The sequence below is a fragment of the Populus alba genome, chromosome 2 (genome assembly GCF_005239225.2).
Source record: "Populus alba chromosome 2, ASM523922v2, whole genome shotgun sequence".
Lineage (NCBI taxonomy): Eukaryota > Viridiplantae > Streptophyta > Magnoliopsida > Malpighiales > Salicaceae > Populus > Populus alba.
Window position 1 is genome coordinate 9,956,991 of NC_133285.1, and position 19,737 is coordinate 9,976,727.

The 19,737-nt window shown below is 28.4% G+C and overlaps 1 protein-coding gene across 1 annotated transcript; it reads left to right on the plus strand.

Annotated features, from left to right (window-relative positions):
* Positions 1 to 16,427: 16,427 nt before the first annotated feature.
* Positions 16,428 to 18,181, plus strand: LOC118063506 (transcription factor bHLH14). Its single transcript, XM_035077564.2, has one exon. The coding sequence runs from the start codon at positions 16,554 to 16,556 to the stop codon at positions 18,027 to 18,029; it is 1,476 nt and encodes a 491-aa protein (XP_034933455.1). The 5' UTR covers positions 16,428 to 16,553; the 3' UTR covers positions 18,030 to 18,181.
* Positions 18,182 to 19,737: the final 1,556 nt, after the last annotated feature.

A 19,737-nucleotide genomic window follows, 5' to 3' on the forward strand; every position in this document is an offset into this window, starting at 1 on the left:
TGTTTTTTAACTTCTCAAATTTACATTGAATCACTTAAAATCAACTTTCATGCTAATTAATTTTAAACTAGTCTAGACGGTGATTCGGGTTGAAAGATTTCAAAGTTAACTTGTCAGGCCAGGTTTAATAATGATGCTAAATATTTTTTAAAAAAAATTTCATCAAAATAACTCTTACATAATTTAATTTAAAATTTAAGTTAAACAAAGTTTTAAAAGTTGAACTCTATATTAAATTTAATAATATTGCTAAAAAATTTCCCTAGGTTAGATATTTCTTTTAAGCTCAATAAAATACAGATTTAACTGGCAAGTATAGCGCGGGCTTCTAATAAACTAATAAACTGTAGCGCCTTTCTAAGTTCACCATGGATGATACTTTCAAGAAACAACATTGTTTTTTCTTTTTACATTCTGGATACAGAATTTTATTTCTATCCTCTTAGGTTACGGTGGCATTGTTTTATGTGTTGTTTTTCCTTACATGTTCTGAGATGTCTGAGAAAAATTGACATTTAATTAAATATTAATTTTATAAAATAGAATTATTCCGCAACTGGCTTGGACACACTGGCCAGCACCATATATATAGCTAGAAGTAAACGGAAGAAGCCGTGCAACACAAGTGACTGTAATTGTCAAGGTTCAGGAGCGATTTGTAAAAGGAGAAACATGTTCGGCATCCATAATAATTTAGTCCGAAGAAAGGGGATCTGAAGTAAGCAGGAAGGCAAGATACATAAGACACATGAAAGTCTGGTTGGCCGCAGTTAGAAAATCCACTTCCTCCGAGACATGTCGAGGAACGAGAGAACCTTCCAGTTACCTTCCATGGAAGTTGTTGATTCGATATCGTGTAACCAAAGCCACCCATTTGGTGAGAATCCTCAATATGTCTGAATATATGATTAGGAAAGAACACCGGTCTGCCGTGTGCTTGAGCTCGGTCGTGTACTTGCTCCTGGCATTTTCTGCAATGCTGTAGGTTGAAAAAGAAACGCTTCATTTTTTTGCTAAATTTGTTTTTCATAGCACACGTAAATTCTCCAAATAGTTTGATGCAGCTGGAAAACTAAAAGTAACAATTAAATAAAAACTATATAGTATTTTAATAGGAGAAAAAACAGCGGATATAAACCTTAAATTCTCACAAGTTTATTTTCTCTAAAATAATGACAATAAAGTTTGTTTATTTAAAAAATTTACAAAACTTTAAAAAGATGAGTAACCCTCAACTAAAAAGTAAAAATAAAAAAAAAAAAACACACAAAAACTGCTAAAACCATGAGGTCTAGAAGAAATTTTTGATACCTAAAGATCTGATAGTCTGTATAGCAACATAATTATTTTGCTCTAATATAACTAGATTTTCTGTTAGGCCTTAATTTATCCTACCAATCCGTAAATATGTTTGTTAGATGATCATATAATTTATATGTGACAGATCATCATTTAATATAGTAAACTTATACTGATTATTCTTCAGAACTACCCATAGTCCCAGGGCCTGCTACATCACAGGTTTTTTTAAGTAATCTCAATGACACAGAATTTTGCTAAGATCTTGATTAATTTCGAAACGGGCATTACATTTTCCTATTGTCGGTTGATATTGCAACACCTGATCAACTACTTCTAGACCAAGATTCTATAAAAATCTCTGGTATGACATGCTTGGATCCTGTCATTGTTTAGAAAGTTTAAGCCAGTTACTAAATTATTCCATCCAAAGAATAGGCAATGCCTTCAATCTTTAACCAAAGACACTAAAGCGTAGGCAGCTAATGAATAATTTTCACCACAAAAATTAAAAAAAAAAAAAAAAAAACTAATGAATAATCTGAGGAGGTTGGATCCAACCAGCCCAAGCCACTGGACGGGTTTTCTTTTAAGCTTTTAGAACATGGGCTTTTGTTCCTATATAAAGCATAACATGTAGATGGCTGTGTTAGCCCAATTTTAGATTGATTTTGAAAAACCTGCATTCTGAAGAGGAAAGTTCAAAGTTCAATTGTTTTATTGATTTTTTTTCCAGAAAAAAAAAGACAAAACACAAATTATGAAGTTTATAATTCATTGCTTTCACAAAATCTAAAAATATGTATTAAATCATAATCATGATAATTAATAAAAGAAGCTAAAACGTTCGGTTCATTCAACCTAAATATATTGAATTGACTATTCATGTCATTGTTTATAGCCTATCTTTTCTTTTAGATCCCTGAATATTTTTTCTTTTCTCACTTTGGTCATTTGACTCCATTCTTTTTAATTTTATTTTTTGAGCTAAAAAATATTGAAATTTTGATTTTTTGAATATTAAAATTCGAATTCCTATTTTTCAGCCACTGGAGCCACTCCAATGACCAAAAAGTTGTAGGTAAATGATTTAAATCAATGTCTTTCTTACAAATATTTATTTTAATTGTTATATAATTAAATAAAAATAATTTAAAGATCAATTTTACATTTTAATTTTTAATTATTATTAACAATTTTTTTATATTTTTCAATTTATTTTATTAAACATATTCATTGATTGTGAATTGGAGTGGATATACCGTAGTTATGCCTATTTCCTAAATGACACTTCATATGACGTGTGAATTGAAGATTTAGGTCTTTTATTATTATTATTATTATTATTATTATTCTGAAAGATATGGTTGATTTGGTGCTCGGTAGGAGAAGAATGGCAGGAGTATCCTGCCAGCTCTGCAAAATAATATCTTCTTCGCACTATGAAACTATTATATATTATTTTTCATTTTCTCATGCTCGGTTTATTTTTCAAAGTTCAAAACCAGTTTTCAAACCCTTATATGACAAATTATTTGACAGCGAAAGTATGAAAACATAAAAAATTCTGAAGCGAGTGAGACTTATTTATATAATAATATTTACCCATAATCCGACAAGAAATAATAGAAAAAAAGCATGTGACGATAGAACTTGTAACTTCAACAGCTACGAGCTCCAGCATCGCCAACACTCCTGTAGTAAATACGGCTGCAATATTCATGATCGTTTTATGCGTGCTTAAATTATACCAATGTTTGACTGCATTCCTTTTTAACAAAAGTGATGAGGATATTCATGCAGCTCAATGCCAAAGCCTGCAAGTCATCCATCCACGATGCACCTGGAAAAATCTTGGGCACTTTCAACTTGTTCTCAATCTCGAATGATTTGCTGCTGCATCTTGTCCAGATTCTGCTAAAGTTTTGTGGTGGTCATGATGACTTAAAATATTTTTTGTTTAGAAATAAATTAAAATATTTTTTTATTATTTTTAAAAAATTATTTTTAATATCAACACATTAAAATAATCTGAAAACATAAATAAAATTTTATTTTAAACAAAAATAAATTTTAAAATCTAACAAAACAGAGCACGTTTTCTAAACATACTTAAATGATTTAACAAACTAAAGTGGCATTCCAGCTTGTCCGCCTAAAGAATAGCTTTTGTTATTGTCAACCAAAGTGAGATATCAACTCATTCGATAATTCAAATTCTTCTAATCACTATTTGAAACATGTAATTCGATTTCAAAGGGTAAATCATTTCACTTCACGTGTTTGGATATCAATTTGAATTCCAAATGAGATTCAAATCATAAGAAATAAAAAATAAAAATTAGAAAAGAGACCCTCTTCACTTGTTATAATAACTCCAACAAAAAAATATATTATTTCAAAAATATTCATCTTTCTTTTCTCTAAAAACCCTCCAACCTCTCTGTAACGTCTCTTTCTTTTCTTCAACATAAGCTTTGGTTTTCTTGCTTTAAGAAATTGCTTGATAAGTGGGAAAATAAGACTGCCAAAGGCTTTCAAATCAAAATGACTCTGTTAGGCTAAACGGTAACGGTTACGGTTTTCAAGAGGTGTAGTGTTATGATAAAAAGTTTGAGATCTGCACAGTAGGTCTCGAGTTCGAGTCAGGACGTGCGATTCTTGTAAAAATATGGGATAGCCAAGGTTTTACTCGCTTATCTAGACCTACAAAATATACTTTTTGAAAGATAAGGTTTCTCGAATTCAAAAAACAAAAGACAAAAGTAACGGCTATGGGGATTGATAACTCTGTTAGGCCTCGCATGTTTTCTAATATAGAACAAATACTAGCTAGGAGCATGTAACCTAGAAGTGGAAGCTCAAAACCGAATGGCTAGCTAGTATGGAGAAAATACAAGGAAAAAGGGATTCAATTTCTTCAATCAACAAGGAAGACCCAACACTAAGCATGAAATATTATTATCTGAGCTCGGAATTGATACAAAACATACCCCAAAAGACATGGGAGGAGCAATCATAAATTAAAGTGTGTATATATATTTCATGATTTATAATTTATAGATTTTATTTTTATATTAACAAAAAAGATGTGCTTTTTTGTAAAAATAATAATTTCAAAATCTAATATAAAATAATCAAAATTGCTAATTCAATTTAATATTTTATTTTAAATGTAAAAATTATAATAATCTATCAATCAAATCCAAATCAAACTGAATAAGTGATTAGATTGTAAATAGCCAATAAAATATGCATGCACAAGAAGGGACGAAACTATCTGTGGGGCCCTTCAATGTTCAATCTATTACGTAAATTTATTTGAGATAAATAAAGAATATATTTCATTTAACTTAGTTTTGGGAGGTACGACCAAATTTAGCAAGAGATTCTGTTTGCCATATCTCCTATTTTTATATCATTGTTAGTTAAATATACGTTATCGAAAAAAATAATAATTTAAAAGGGTAGATCTTCTTATACTTCTTCAATAAAAATTCCAAGTGTTGATTGTATCCTATGTTCCTCTATTATAAGGTTTGATTAATAAGATATCTTTATTACCAATACAATTACTTAGGCCTTCTATTATTCAAATTTCATATATTAGAAAACGATAATGAAAATCTAATTTTTATAAATTCTTTGTATATAAGAAAACAAAAAAGATTCTTTGAAACCAAATGCTAAATGATACCAATCTAAACCATCGTTATCTGGTCGGTTCGATCATAAAATAAATAATTAAATAAAATAATATATTTTTGCATATATTTTGATTTTATCTCTCTCTCTCGTAATAGCTAGAGGGGAATTTTTTTTAAACCAAATGATTCGACTGAATAATGGAACCAGCTCGCAAGTTCCAATCTTTAACGTCGCAAGTTTCAATCTTTAACGAAATGATTAATTTGAGCCCTAAGCATAGCTTGTTGCAAATGAGACCCATCTGATGTCCACCAATAGAAACCATTATTATCATAACCGGATGGAACCGGTCAATTTGATTACGAACTAGGGAACCAAATCTTGCACCGATTTGTTTTGAAGTAATGGGTCGTTTGTATAATATTGTTTTTATTATTATTAATATAAATATTGGGTTAGCTTGCGTGCACCTCAACTAATTTCACATACCTTAAAGTTAAAAACCATGTAAACCTTCAATTACCCTGAAAAGACTCAAACTCGTGACTATTAAAAAGTAAACCCAATACCTAACTTGTTGAATTACCTCTCAAGATTGGATCGTTTACATAATTAATTTGGTAAAAACAAGTTTAAATTTCTGATTTTATCAATTAAGTCGGATCAAGATGAACACACCACATATTACTTAAAAAATCTTAAGAAAAAATTAAAGCTCTTTAGCAGTATTAAACTCTAGATCTTATGCATTAAAATAAAATTTTTTTTTTAATAAGCAATAATATCTGTTGTGCAGTGAGATGTTGATGAATTTATGTATAAAATCAATATATATTAATAGAAAAATTAAATCACATGGGAAAAAATATTATTGCTATTTTTTTTATAAAATATTATGAATTCTTACTGTGTTTTTTCATAATTAATTAGGTTAGCAGCAATTGTTCAAAAAAAAAAAATCTTGTTCGGCAATAATAACTAGGAAACAATCGATCAGGAAAAATAATAAAGTTAAAACACAAAATCAACAAGAAAAAAGTTGAAAATACTATCTGATACTTCGAAGGAAATTTGAAGGGTCTTTGGAATGAAGTTCGAAGAATCTGAATAGCGAATAGGCTTGTAAGGGGAGAAAAACCTTGGCTCAAGCTCTTTTTTTTTTTTTTTTAGGAATAAACTTCTAAAATTTAAATTCAATTCAATAATCAAATAAAAAATTATATCTATTTTCAGCTAAGTATTACACATCAGCAAGTGCGCGACTAGCGTGTACAAAAAATTTTGGGTGTGCACTAGCGGGTGACGTGCAACTCCATACTACTTGAAAATAAAATAAAATTGAGATGTGTATTTTAGGATAATATCAAAATTGAGTTCTTTTGAGAATGGCCCAAACAAAAAGAATGTTTTTTATATTATTATTTTTTGTGCACTACCAAGAAGCAATCATTCTTATTTCAATCGGGTCCAAACTGCGAGATATACTTGCCAAGATTGGCGTGCAGTTAATGTTGTTTTTGTTAAGAAATATATATCTTTATTAAAAATAAAATAATATTTTTAATTTAATCTATATATAATCTTTTTGAATTTAGATTAATTAAACACTTCAGGATATAATAATTAATAAAAACTCTATTCTTTTTCCTTTTCTTTTTCATGTTCATAGTTATTTTTTTTATTAATTTGAATTACTTTAATCAAATCCAATGTTTGCCATTACCACGCACGGAACTGGGACTGGATCTGGCACGGCTACTCAGGCAACTCCGTTTGGATCTGGGGATGTGATAACTCACAGAGATCATCAGGTTAATTAACAATAATATGCCTACGGCCGACCATTATCCTTGTTTTTTAAGTTCCTCCTCGCTTGTCTGAACATGAAGGGCGACTTGAACTTTTGCAATACACACAAAAAAAACTCTTGTAATTACGATTAATTTGCTTGTAAAGTGAACATGATTTCATCGATCTTGGTCTATCTGAAAGAAATCTTGGTCTATCTTGTAATTCTAAAAGATATTCCACTCGTCATTTTCATGGAACTTCATTCTCAAAACCTATATAGCAAGTGGGTGAGTCAGACAGCAAATAAAGATGATGATTGTAATCATTTATCACATGCCTATTTTATAGTCTAAATGTTTTTATTAAAAAAAAATTTCATTTCAAAAAAATTAGGAGATGGACCGTACATGAGGAGATAGAAAAAACAAAAATATATTAAAAAAAATTATAAAAGCACACCAAAACTACAATTAGGACACCAATGATATTCTAAAAAAATATCTTAACGAGATAAATCTAACACTAAGAAAAGCCATGAATAGTAGCTCAAGCGTGTCATACTTTCCGTTTAAAGATGGCAGATAACTCACTTGCCTTTGATGACAAGTATGGCTGTCTTCATTCATCGTTGATGATCTTCATTGATGTTATTGGATTCGTCTAGTCAAGATTTTTTTTTTTTTTTATGATACTAGTAGTGTCATAATTGAAGCTTAGATGTGCTTCCAAAGTTTTTTTTTTTTTTTCTCTCTCTCCTCTCTTCTCACAAATTATAATGAGAAATAACAAAATATTTAAGGCATCTCCAATGGGAGAGCCAAAAGATGAGTAAAAATAAATCAATTTTAGGCCTCGTTTATTTGTTGGAAAGTAATTTTCTTGGAAAATAAATTTCTGGAAAGTGACTTATTTTTTTTTTTTTACTTTTGGTAGAATCATGAAAAATAAGTTGGAAAACATTTTCTAGTGCATGGCGGTGTCATGAAAAGTGAGCTAAAAATAACTTATGAATATTTTTTAAAAAATTATTAAAATAATAATAAATAAATCTTACAAATTAAAAAGTTTAATAAGAATGAAATTGAAAAAAAAATCTAATTTCATAAATTATCTCAAATAAAATAGATAACAATCAAAATAATAGAGATCAAATCTAATAGATAAAAAAAGTTGAAAGATGAAGAAATTAAAAAAAAAATATACAATTTCATAAATTATTTCAAATAAAATAAATAACAATCAAAAGAATGAGGACCAAATCTAATAAATAAAAAATTTTAATTAAGAAAATGATAAGAGAAAAGAAAATAATAATCATAAAAATGAGGATCAAAGTTGATATAAAAATTAAATTAAATCAAATTTTAAGGGATGAAATTGCAAGAAAAAAAAGATTCAAAACAAAATATATAGAAATCAAAAGTTCGATGATCAAATTTGATATAATCAGCAAATAACATGATATTTCTAAATTTTTCACAACTTCTAAAAAGTGTTTTTTGCCCAAACTTAATGGAAAACACTTGCGAAAAACACTTTCTTAAAAACCAAGTTAAATTTTTTTTAACTCGAAAATATTTTCCATTGACTAACTTTTCTAATGGCAAATAAATACAATAAAATTTGAAAAATAATTTCTAAAAAACCACTTTTCATGAAACAAACCGGCCCTTAGTTTTTCTTCATTGATTTTATAGCCCCAAAAAATGGTAAATTAAAGAGGCAGAATAGCTTTTGTGTCAAAGAAAAATCATTCCTACGTAATTATTAAAAAAGCTAAAAGTATTAAAATAGATTGTTTAAAGATTCATTCTTTGGCATCCACAATTTTTTTCAAGTTTTTATTAGAAAATAAATAAATATTAATATTAAAATACAAATGAGTTGTTAAAAAGTTTTTTTTTTTTTTCATTGAGCTGCAAGTTAAAAAAGAGATGTATTTATACTATTTAAAAAAATATATCAATAATTTAGATCTTATAATAACCTGTTAAAAGTGCGGTAACTTTTATTTTTAAATGAGATTTTTTAAAAGTACATTAGCTTTGAAAAAATATAAAATTAATAATTTTTAGTGTTTTTAATAATTTTAATGTGCAAATATCTTAAATAAAAAGGTGAGATAAAATTTATGATGCTCAAGATTTAACTAGTTACAAGCATGAATAAATACAAGTAAAAGAAAGAAATACCAGATAGAAATATTCTTATAACTTTTGGTGCGCCATAAAATTTTATGGTTTCTCTCCCATTTATATTTAATTTTTTTCTTGAAAGTGGATTGTATAGAATAACTACTAGAATACTACTAGTTTCAATATGAACATTATAAAAATTTTCAAATCATAAATTTTAAAAAAATTATTGTAATATATTTTAAAATAAAAAATACTAAACCACTTTTGTAATAAACAAACCCAATCGATCTCAAACAAGAACTTAATTTTCAAAGCAATATGGCAAGTGGGTGAGGTAGACAGCAGATAAAGATGATGGTAGTAAACATTTACCACGTGCTTATTTTGTGGTCTCGGAATTTTTAACATAACATTCCGGTTTTCAAACGTCAAAGGAGAAAATAACAAAGGAATCAAAATACAAACCCATCGACCTCTTGAATAAGTAGTATTACTTAAAATTAAATGTCACTTTCAATTACGTGTTACCGCTTCAGTTTAGCCTTTAAGACATTTCCGGTCATTTCATGCATAGTATTGATACCTCCATGGGTTACTCGTGGCTGATTGGCAAACATAAAATTACTCAACGTTGAACCCATTTTTTATCCCTTTTCTTTTTTCAGGCATGAGATATGCGGTCTCTTTTTTTCTCTCTTTTTTTATGCGTATGTGATTATCATATTATTAACTAAGATAAAAGTTACAAAATCATCCTACGTTTAACTAATTGATTAAGACCATGGTTGTTAGTATAATTATAATTTTTTTTTAAAATGATATTTATTTGAAAATATATTAAAATATTATTTTTAACATCAATACATCAAAACAATATGAAAACATAAAAAGCATTTGAAATAAAAAAAAATAAAAAGAAATTTTTTAAAAAAAGTTTAACTTTTCTATAAGAGATAACTATATTTATAGCCTATATCCCCATATCTATTTATATAATTTTTTTTTATTTTTTCATATAAAATATTTATATATAACGTTAAATGTTTTTTTATGCTTGAAAGTGATCTTCCCGTCCCGACCACCATATAGATGATGGTTTGTTTGTTATCTCTCATTTGAAGAGCGATGTTAGGCTGACACATATCCCTCATTATACAAATTCCTCGCATATTCTAAAAACTGGAATGCAAAAAACAGAAAAAGAGAAATAAAAAAAAGTAAATAATTGAACATTTTTAAGCTTCAAAATCAAGAAGCGAGTGCACGATTTTTCTATTAAAGTGAACTTAATCAACAACACAGTTAATATAATAACCACTAAATAGATAATAAATTTTAAAATTTATGAGATTAATTGAAATATATAAAAATTAATCTGGATATATATATTAATAAATAAATAAATATTTGCTAAGATCATCACGAAAACAAAGACCCACGTTTTTTTTCTTTCTAATTCAACATGGAAAGTGGAAAAGGCAGAATCCAAAGAACAAAAATAAAATAAAAACCGAATTCTTAGCTACTTCTCTCTCTCTCTCTCTATAACTCACTGAGTTTAGAAGAGTTTCATCTCCTTAATTTAGATAAAGAAAATCAAGATCACAATTCTTCAAAAACTCCATTCTAAAATCAAAATTTGTCAAAATTTCAATCACATAAAAAAAAAACATGTCTACATTTGTTAATGGTCGAAAAACACAATCTAGTTTTGTTTATTGATGAAGCTTATTTCTTAACGGCATCTCCAAGAGATGTGCTAAATGAAAAGTAAATGATAATAATAATAAAATATTAATTAATTTTTTCAATATTTATTTTACATGTTTGAAGAAAAATGCTAAATAAAATGTTATTTAAAAAAAATAGTTTTTTTTCTGACTTTTTTTTAAAAAAATTTATGTTTTTTTTTTTCTTTCTATAAGATTATTATGGTCTAATGACCTATGTTATGGATTTGACAAGTTCACCCGAATTGATTTAAGTTAATTTTTTTTAATTGTTTTTAGTTTTATAATTTAATATTGAGTAAATTGAGAATCGTCTGGGTTATTTTTAGACCTGTCAAATTAATCGAATCATATCAAGTTATTAAAATAGTTATGTATCAAATATATTAAAATATACTTGGCTTTTCTAGATGATTTTTTTTTATATATATATAAAATTGAATTAAAAAATTATACAAATATAGTTTTGTTGAATTTTTGGATGTATTAGTTAGCATGCGCTAGCATAAACATGTTTGATGAAGGTATGCTGGATTTGATCAAAGTCAAATCTAATTACAGTTGGACGTAGCAATATATCAAATCACAAGTAATTACTAGACATAATCATATATATGATTGACAGTGTACCAAGCCACGGGCATATTAGATCAGGCGAATGACACTTATTGCTTTTTAGGTCTGGCAATATCTATGGGTCTTTGCACATGGATCTTGGCAAATAATACCAATACAATTTAGATCTACTAACTTGCTAAACTAACATGCATTTAAAGTTTAAACTCATAACGTGGCCAAGTCTAGAAATATCGAGTTTGACGGATGACCGACCCAAATATAAGACATGAATTAGTTTCATTGAGTTCCAACTTTTAAATAATTGCACGGAAAGGCATGGAAGGAGGACCACACAAGTGTTACACAGGTGATCGTGTGGAGGGGAGTCGAACAACACATCAGTGATATGTTTAAATGTGGAGGGTAAGGGATCAGCCCTTCATTTGTACGTGGCACAAATTATATGGAAGGAAGATTTCGGAGGAGGGCAATATTTTTCGACGGTTTAGAGTATCACTGAGATTGGTTTTTAAAATATATTTTGTTATAAAATATATTAAAATAATATTTTTTATTTTAAAAAAATATTTTTGAGATCAATGCATCAAAATAATAAAAAAATATATAAAAAATTATTTTTAAAAAAAATATAGGTACACATTTTCAAACTCTAATTTAATCTTAAAATGGAATATTTTAGTCTTATTTTTCAAAAACTTAATTTAATTTAAATATAGATTTGATTTAAGTTGTACCGAATATCATTAACATTTCACCCACAGTAATTATACAGTCTGAATAATTTACTTTAAAATATAACCTCTAGAATAATGTCGTTGTAAGAAAAACAGTGGAACGGAAGGACGAACAACAGGGTTGATACGGCGGGACGGGCCTCGTAAACCCCGTTTGCCTTTTTGATTGGAGGGCCTTTTTGCACTCCGACTTTTCATTTTTCTTTTTCGATGAAACTTGAAAATGGACTCCGAAAATAAGTTCACTGAGCCTATCGCTCTCCGTTCACGTGCTAGTAATGTCCAATACTGACACATCAAATAAGTTAATTCGAGACACAATGGCCCCACCAACACCAACCATTATTACTTCCTTATTTTGATCCTCAAAAATAATTTATTTTTAGAGAAGTAATTTTTTTAAAAAATAAATTATTTTTTAATATTTAGTAGTGTCACATAAAATAAATTAAAAAATATTATCTAGTATTTTGCTATGTCATGAAAAATAACCTATTAATAATTGTTTTTGAAAGTTTATAAAAATAATAAAGAATAAATCTTATAAATTAAAAAGTTGAATGAGAATGATATTGAAAAAAAATTAATTTTATAAATTATTTTAAATAAAATAAATAAAAATAAAAATAATAAAGATTAAATTTAACAGATAAAAAAATTAAAAGATGATAAAATTAAATAATAATAATTAAAATTTCATAAATTATTTCAAATAAAATAAGTAACGATCAAAAGAATTAGGACCATATTTGATAAATAAAAAATTTCAATTAAAATAATAATAATAAAAAAAAACATATAACAATCATAAAAATAAAAACCAAAGTTAATATAAAAATCAAATTAAATCAAATTCTAGGGGGTGAAATTGAAAAAAAAAGATTCAAAACAAAATATATAGCAATTAAAAGTTTGAAGATCAAATTTATTATAATAATATGATATTTCTAAATTTTTCACACCTTCTAAAAAGTATTTTTCGCCCAAAATAAAAGGAAAATATTTTTTAAAAAATCAAATTAATTTTTTTTTTAACTGAAAAGTTTTTTTTTTGTGTACTAATTTTTTTAATAACATACAAACATAAAAAGCTTAAAAATTAATTTTTAAAAAACCACTGTCCATCAAAAACAAGATCTTAATGAAATAATATTTCCCTTCTTGCCCGCGTGAACATGAACATCTCCTTTTCCCTGCCAAGTTTTCTTTGTCTCTCGATGGATGTTACTTTCAAGACTGAACGGTGTAAGAACCTCTTCTTTTATGCTGTTTGTTTGTATCTTACCAAGTTGGCGAACTTTCTCCCTTCTTGCGCTAGTCCTTTTGTGATGATAAGTGATTGGGTCCACCAGCTACCTTGCTAGTTTAACGTTAACATGTGTTTTGATTTTAATTGTGAATTGAAACGTAATGTTCACGCACACATTACGTTTCAATTCACAACAAAAAACCAAAATGTTAAAAAAAGTTGTTGTTCTCTGTTTATCAACAAAAAAATATTTTATTGATATAATTCCTCGTTTTCTTATTAATTTATGTTTATCGACAAAAAAACTATAAATATAAAAAAATTTAGACAATGAAAATTTGATTGTGGTTATTTTTTAAAGTGTTTTTTGTGTCGAAATGTATTAAAATAATATATTTTTTTATTTTTTAAAAAATATTTTTGAGATCAGCGCAGCAAAAATAATCCAAAAAATATATAAAAATTTTAATTTTTCACAACAAAATAAATTTTTTTGAAAACACGGAAAAATTGAGTTTTGTATATTTTCACCTAAACAACCCGTTTTCAACCATTTACACTTGAAAATACCTAAAAAAACTCTACAAACCCTAATAAATCCATCTTTAACATCAAACCAACCTTTAATTGGTTTTAAATAGAAAAACATCCCCATTTGTTTTATTAAAAAATTTGAGCCTTAATCTATATTTTCTGGCAAAATAAAGTTTTGAACAAAAAATTAAAAAAATCAAAATAGAAATCAGTAGAGAATATGTTGACAAAAAATTACAATTTTTTGAATGAATTTAATAAAATACACACTATTTGTTTTGTGTTCAACTATACTCTCCTGCTCGTTTCAATAGTATAATTACTATATTACCTCTTCATTATTTAATCTTTTAACTTGGCTGTGGGGATGAGGTGGTCTTTTTACTGTGACTTGTATTTTGTGAATTATATGGGGTTAGGATAGTAATTTCATTTTAAAATATATAGTAAAATTATTCATTCAACCCTAAAATAAAATCATTAGATGCCTCCTCAAGGGTATTTTTGTTTTCTATTTTTTGTAGAATAATGTGATTACTTTCATATCTTTTAAGAAAAAACTAGTTAAACTCTCACCCAATGCCCCTTTTTTTTTGTCATTTTACTTTATTTTTATTGTAAATTTTAAGGATACTAAGAAACATTGTTATAAATTATATTTATTAAATATAATTAAAACATAATCTAGTGGACTGCCCTTGCACTGTCCAACCACTAAACGCTGTATTCCAGGCAATGTTTGGAAGGTCTCAGCGTCCGCACCAAATGAGACTGCATGAGTGCCGTTATTCATGGCAGTTTGGCATAGGCGGCCATTTCCCCCTTTTCTTCTCTCTCTACTCACCTAGATATCCCTGCCAACCCCTTCAAAATTCAAGAACAACCTTTTAATTTGTTGATTCTTCATATTTGGTTCCTTTGCTTTTTATTATATATTTTATAATCTTGAATAATCTATAAAATTGGTGTCTTTTCGATTTCACCACCTTAAAATTTTTTATTTTTCAAATTTGATTATTATTTTTTTAATTGTTATTTTTTTATTTTGAGTTATTTTTTAAATTGATTCTATTTTGCGATCTTACCTTTTTTTTTTTTTTTCTATCAAATTTAATCCATGTTCTTTTTACTGTTAATTTTTTGGCCTTGACATGTTTTTATTTGAGATAATTTTATAAATTTTTTTTGCTTTATGATTTCATCATTCTTTGTTTTTTTTGTCCTATCAAATTTAATCTATATTATTTTAATTGTTGATTTTTTTACTTTAACAAGTTTTTTAAATCGATAATTTTAAATTTGCTCATAATAAAGTTTTTTATTTGATCCAGACCCAGGATTTGAGCTTTTTAAGATTTGACTAGGTTTAGGATGTTTTCTTGGGTTCACTTGATTTATACAAATATTTTCGATTTTACCCCCTATAATTTTTTTAATCTTAATTTTTTTTAATTGCTATTTATTTGATTTGGGATTGTTTTTTAATTTGTTTTCCATCAAATTGCATCATTCTTGGGTTTTTCGTATCAAATTTTATTTCTTATTTTTTGTTGTTGCTTTTACAGGTTTTTTTATTAATATTATTTTTCCGATCTCATCTTTTAAAATTAAATTAGTTGAGAATTATGATTGTTGATTGAATTTGGGTCAAAGATTTCTTAAGATGCAATTTTTAGAGATTAAACCAGATTTAAGAGGCTTGCCGAGTTTTTTTTTTTTTTTGTTCTCTTTTTCTAAATTGATGTTTTCTTATTTTTTATATTCTTTTATTTTTTGTAACTTTGTTTTTGTTAATTTTTTTGGTTTCATTTTTTTGGGTTAGCTCTTGACAATTTTTGTTTATTCTATCACACCCCTTATTATTTTCTAATCTATAAATAATCCATCATATTACAATTGATTTTCAATTTCATCCCTATGATTTTTTAATCTTTCAAGTTTGGTTCTAATTTTTTTAATCGCAATTTTTTTTGTTTGAGATCATTTTTTTTTTCTTCAAATTTCATCCTTATTGAGTTTTTTTTTTCTATCATATTTTTTTCTTATTTTTTTTTCTATTGTTCCTTTTATTTTGCAAGTTTTTTATTAATATTTTTGCAACGATTCTATCCTTCAAAATTAAATTGGATAATATTTAAGCTTCTTAACTGAATTTGGGTTCATTATTTAACAAGTTACAAATTTTTTAAATTAGATGAAATTTAGGAGGTTCACTAAAATTCGTTTGGTTTCCCCTTTTTTTTTAAGCTGATTTTTTTGTTTTTCTATGAATATGTTTTTTTTTTTTTTGTGATTTTCCTTCAATTAGGTTTGCATTAAGTTGTTTGATAATTCAAATAGAGTCGAGTGTGGTTCTTCTTATTTTTTTGGTAATTTTTTATTAATTTAATTTTTGTTGTTTTATTTAAATTATCACTTAAACCAATTACTTAAAATTCAAATTATTTTTTTGCCTATCAGTTTTTCTATATAAAAAAATTATTACACTCATGCAACATATCTAGTTAGCTTCTTATCATGTTAGTAAATTTGATTGGAAGCTTTAATTATCAAGAATATACAAATATAAGAGACCACTAAAATTTTTACAAATAATGCACCTAAGGATATAATAAAAAAAAATACTATCATAATCCGAGGTGTACAGTATAGCACTAAGAAGAATTAGTTTATTTATTTATTTATTAATTGGTAATGTAAATGTTAATTTACTCTTGACCTGGGCATGTCCTCTTCCACTCCGTGCTTAAAAAGAAAAGTGTCTCCTCCTTTTCAACCCGCCTCTCCTATTTCTGATCAATCCTATTTCTTTCTCTAAAACTTTTTCCTCGGAGCAGCTGATAGAATCCACATGGAGGAACTCATTATTTCTCCATCTTCATCATCTTCACCGGCCTCGTTATCCCAAGAAACCCCACCGACTCTCCAACAAAGGCTTCAATTCATAGTCCAAAACCAACCAGATTGGTGGTCTTATGCCATATTTTGGCAAACATCAAACGATGACAGCGGCAGAATCTTCCTAGGCTGGGGTGATGGCCATTTTCAAGGCTCTAAAGACACTTCTCCCAAACCAAGCACCTTCAGCAATAGCCGCATGACGATATCAAACTCCGAGAGGAAAAGGGTCATGATGAAGGGAATCCAATCCCTGATCGGTGAATGTCACGATCTTGATATGTCTCTGATGGATGGTAACGATGCTACCGACTCTGAGTGGTTCTATCTCATGTCCCTTACTCGATCTTTCTCACCTGGAGATGGCATCCTTGGCAAAGCTTATACCACTGGTTCTTTGATTTGGTTAACTGGTGGCCATGAACTTCAATTCTACAACTGTGAAAGAGTCAAAGAAGCACAAATGCATGGCATTGAGACCCTGGTTTGCATACCTACATCGTGTGGGGTTCTTGAATTAGGATCCTCTTCTGTGATCAGAGAAAATTGGGGTCTTGTTCAACAAGCCAAGTCTCTTTTTGGGTCAGATCTTAGCGCTTATTTGGTGCCCAAGGGCCCTAATAACTCCAGTGAAGAACCGACCCGGTTTCTTGACAGGAGCATTTCTTTTGCGGATATGGGCATAATAGCTGGACTTCAAGAAGATTGTGCAGTTGATCGTGAACAGAAGAACGCTCATGAAACAGATGAAGCAAATAAACGTAACGCTAATAAACCAGGCCTGTCTTATTTGAACTCAGAGCATTCAGACTCGGACTTTCCTCTACTTGCTATGCACATGGAGAAAAGAATTCCAAAGAAAAGAGGGAGAAAGCCTGGCCTAGGCAGAGACGCCCCACTGAACCATGTAGAGGCTGAGAGGCAGCGGAGAGAGAAGTTGAACCACCGGTTTTACGCGCTGCGTGCGGTGGTCCCAAACGTGTCTAGAATGGACAAAGCATCACTATTATCTGATGCTGTATCCTACATCAATGAGTTGAAGGCGAAGGTTGATGAATTAGAGTCACAACTAGAAAGGGAATCCAAGAAAGTGAAATTGGAAGTTGCCGATAATTTGGACAATCAAAGCACCACCACTTCCGTGGACCAATCAACCTGCAGGCCGAATGGTGCTGGTGGCGCTGGACTGGCACTTGAAGTTGAGGTCAAGTTTGTGGGTAATGATGCAATGATTAGAGTCCAATCGGAGAATGTGAACTATCCGGCTTCCAGGTTAATGTGTGCACTCCGTGAACTGGAGTTTCAGGTTCACCATGCCAGTATGTCCTGTGTTAACGAGCTTATGCTCCAAGATGTGGTAGTTAGGGTTCCTGATGGACTGAGAACAGAAGAGGCCTTGAAATCTGCTCTTCTTGGAAGACTAGAATAATAGTAAAGATCATGGTTATGGCTGTTCATATTATATAAATATATCATGATCAAAAGCCGACTGTTTTGCTTGTTTTCTATTCTCTATTTTCCATGTCTACCTCCAAATTATGTGTTTATGGAATAAATGAAGCAATCATCCCTTTTTCAACATTACTGGAATCTTGACCCTAAAAAGTATAAAGTGTTTGGACTGAATTTTCTTCACGTTTTTTTGCTGCTCCCCATGCTCATAGCGATGCAGGTGTACATGACTTGAAAGGAAACCTAACTCGCTATTATGGATGGCAGTGGGGTCATGACTACTATTTATATATATATATATATATATATATAAATATATGTTGTTGATTTTTTTATATATAGAACTTGCTATTGTAGATGGCAGTGGGGCAAAAAATATTTATTTCTGTCGCTCCTTCCTGGGCCATGCCTATGTCTCTTATGTTATTGCAGTTCATCTGAATATCTGAAAAACTTTAAAATAATTTATTTTAGTATTTTGTATTGAGGTACTAATATTAAAAATATATATTTTTTTTAAAATAAAAAACACTCATTCCCAGGATATAATTTTAAAACAAGGGAAATAGACGTGTTTGGGAACCTGGACCACACCCTCTCTTACAAATCACGTGTTATTTGCAATTAATTTAAGGTCGTACTATTTTAAAACCAATAGAGAGGTAGCAGGTGTACGATCTGTAGGTAACCTTCCTTTGTTTGGTCCATTGTCTGTTGCGAGCAAAGCAAGTAAAGCAATGGTCCATACTAAATTATTAGATATAATATAAATATGATTAAATTTGATTTAATAAACTGTGGGTAACTTTAGAGAATTATATCTTTTTTATTTAATGGTTGTTACTATTAGTAGATCAGCATCTATGTTAATTGATACTATAATTTTTCCAAATAATTTTAAAAATCCACTTCTCTCTCAATATAATACCTTTTGTTTTTTTTTGAATTATGATTTTAAATTTATGTCCACAAAGTATTACTATATGAATGTTTTCATGACGTGAAGTCATGGATAACTTGAAAATAATATAGTATCATTATGTTAAATATTTTAGAAATTATTTTATATTGTGTCAATAATTATTTATTAAAATATCGTTTTAAAAAATATATTAAAATAATATATATATTTTTATTTTTTAAAATTTATTTTTGATATTAACATATCAAAATAATATAAAAATATTTAAAAATTAATTTGAAATAAAAAAATAAAAAAATTAATTTTTTTAAATATAAAAATAAACAGATTCTTATTAAAAAAACCGCGATGGAATTTGATGATATTGTTTGAGTAAATAAAATTGGAGTCATGAAGAAATGCAGACGAACAGGGATCAGTTGGTCCAGCCGTGCAGGATCTCTGTGGTGATGTTCACTTTTTGTGGTGGAAAAGACCCCTCCACTTACTGCGACCACACACACACACACATATACAAAGTGATTTTTCCACATGTGTGGTAACGGCAACTTGTTGAGCCATTTACTACCAACTATGGTGATGTATAATTGTAGGTCCGCGCCAAATAAAAACAAAGGTATTTGCAGATTTTTTTTTTTTATCATAAAATGATATCATATCATTAATAAATTCAAACAAAGCTAGGCATTAGAGATAAAGAGCATAACGTTCTAACAACTTAATTGAGTAAAACACACACACACACACCTAAAGTAAATCTTAA

Coding starts and splice junctions, on each gene's coding strand:
- LOC118063506 (XM_035077564.2), top strand. CDS start 16,554: ATGGAGGAACTCATTATTTCTCCATCTTCATCATCTTCACCGGCCTCG.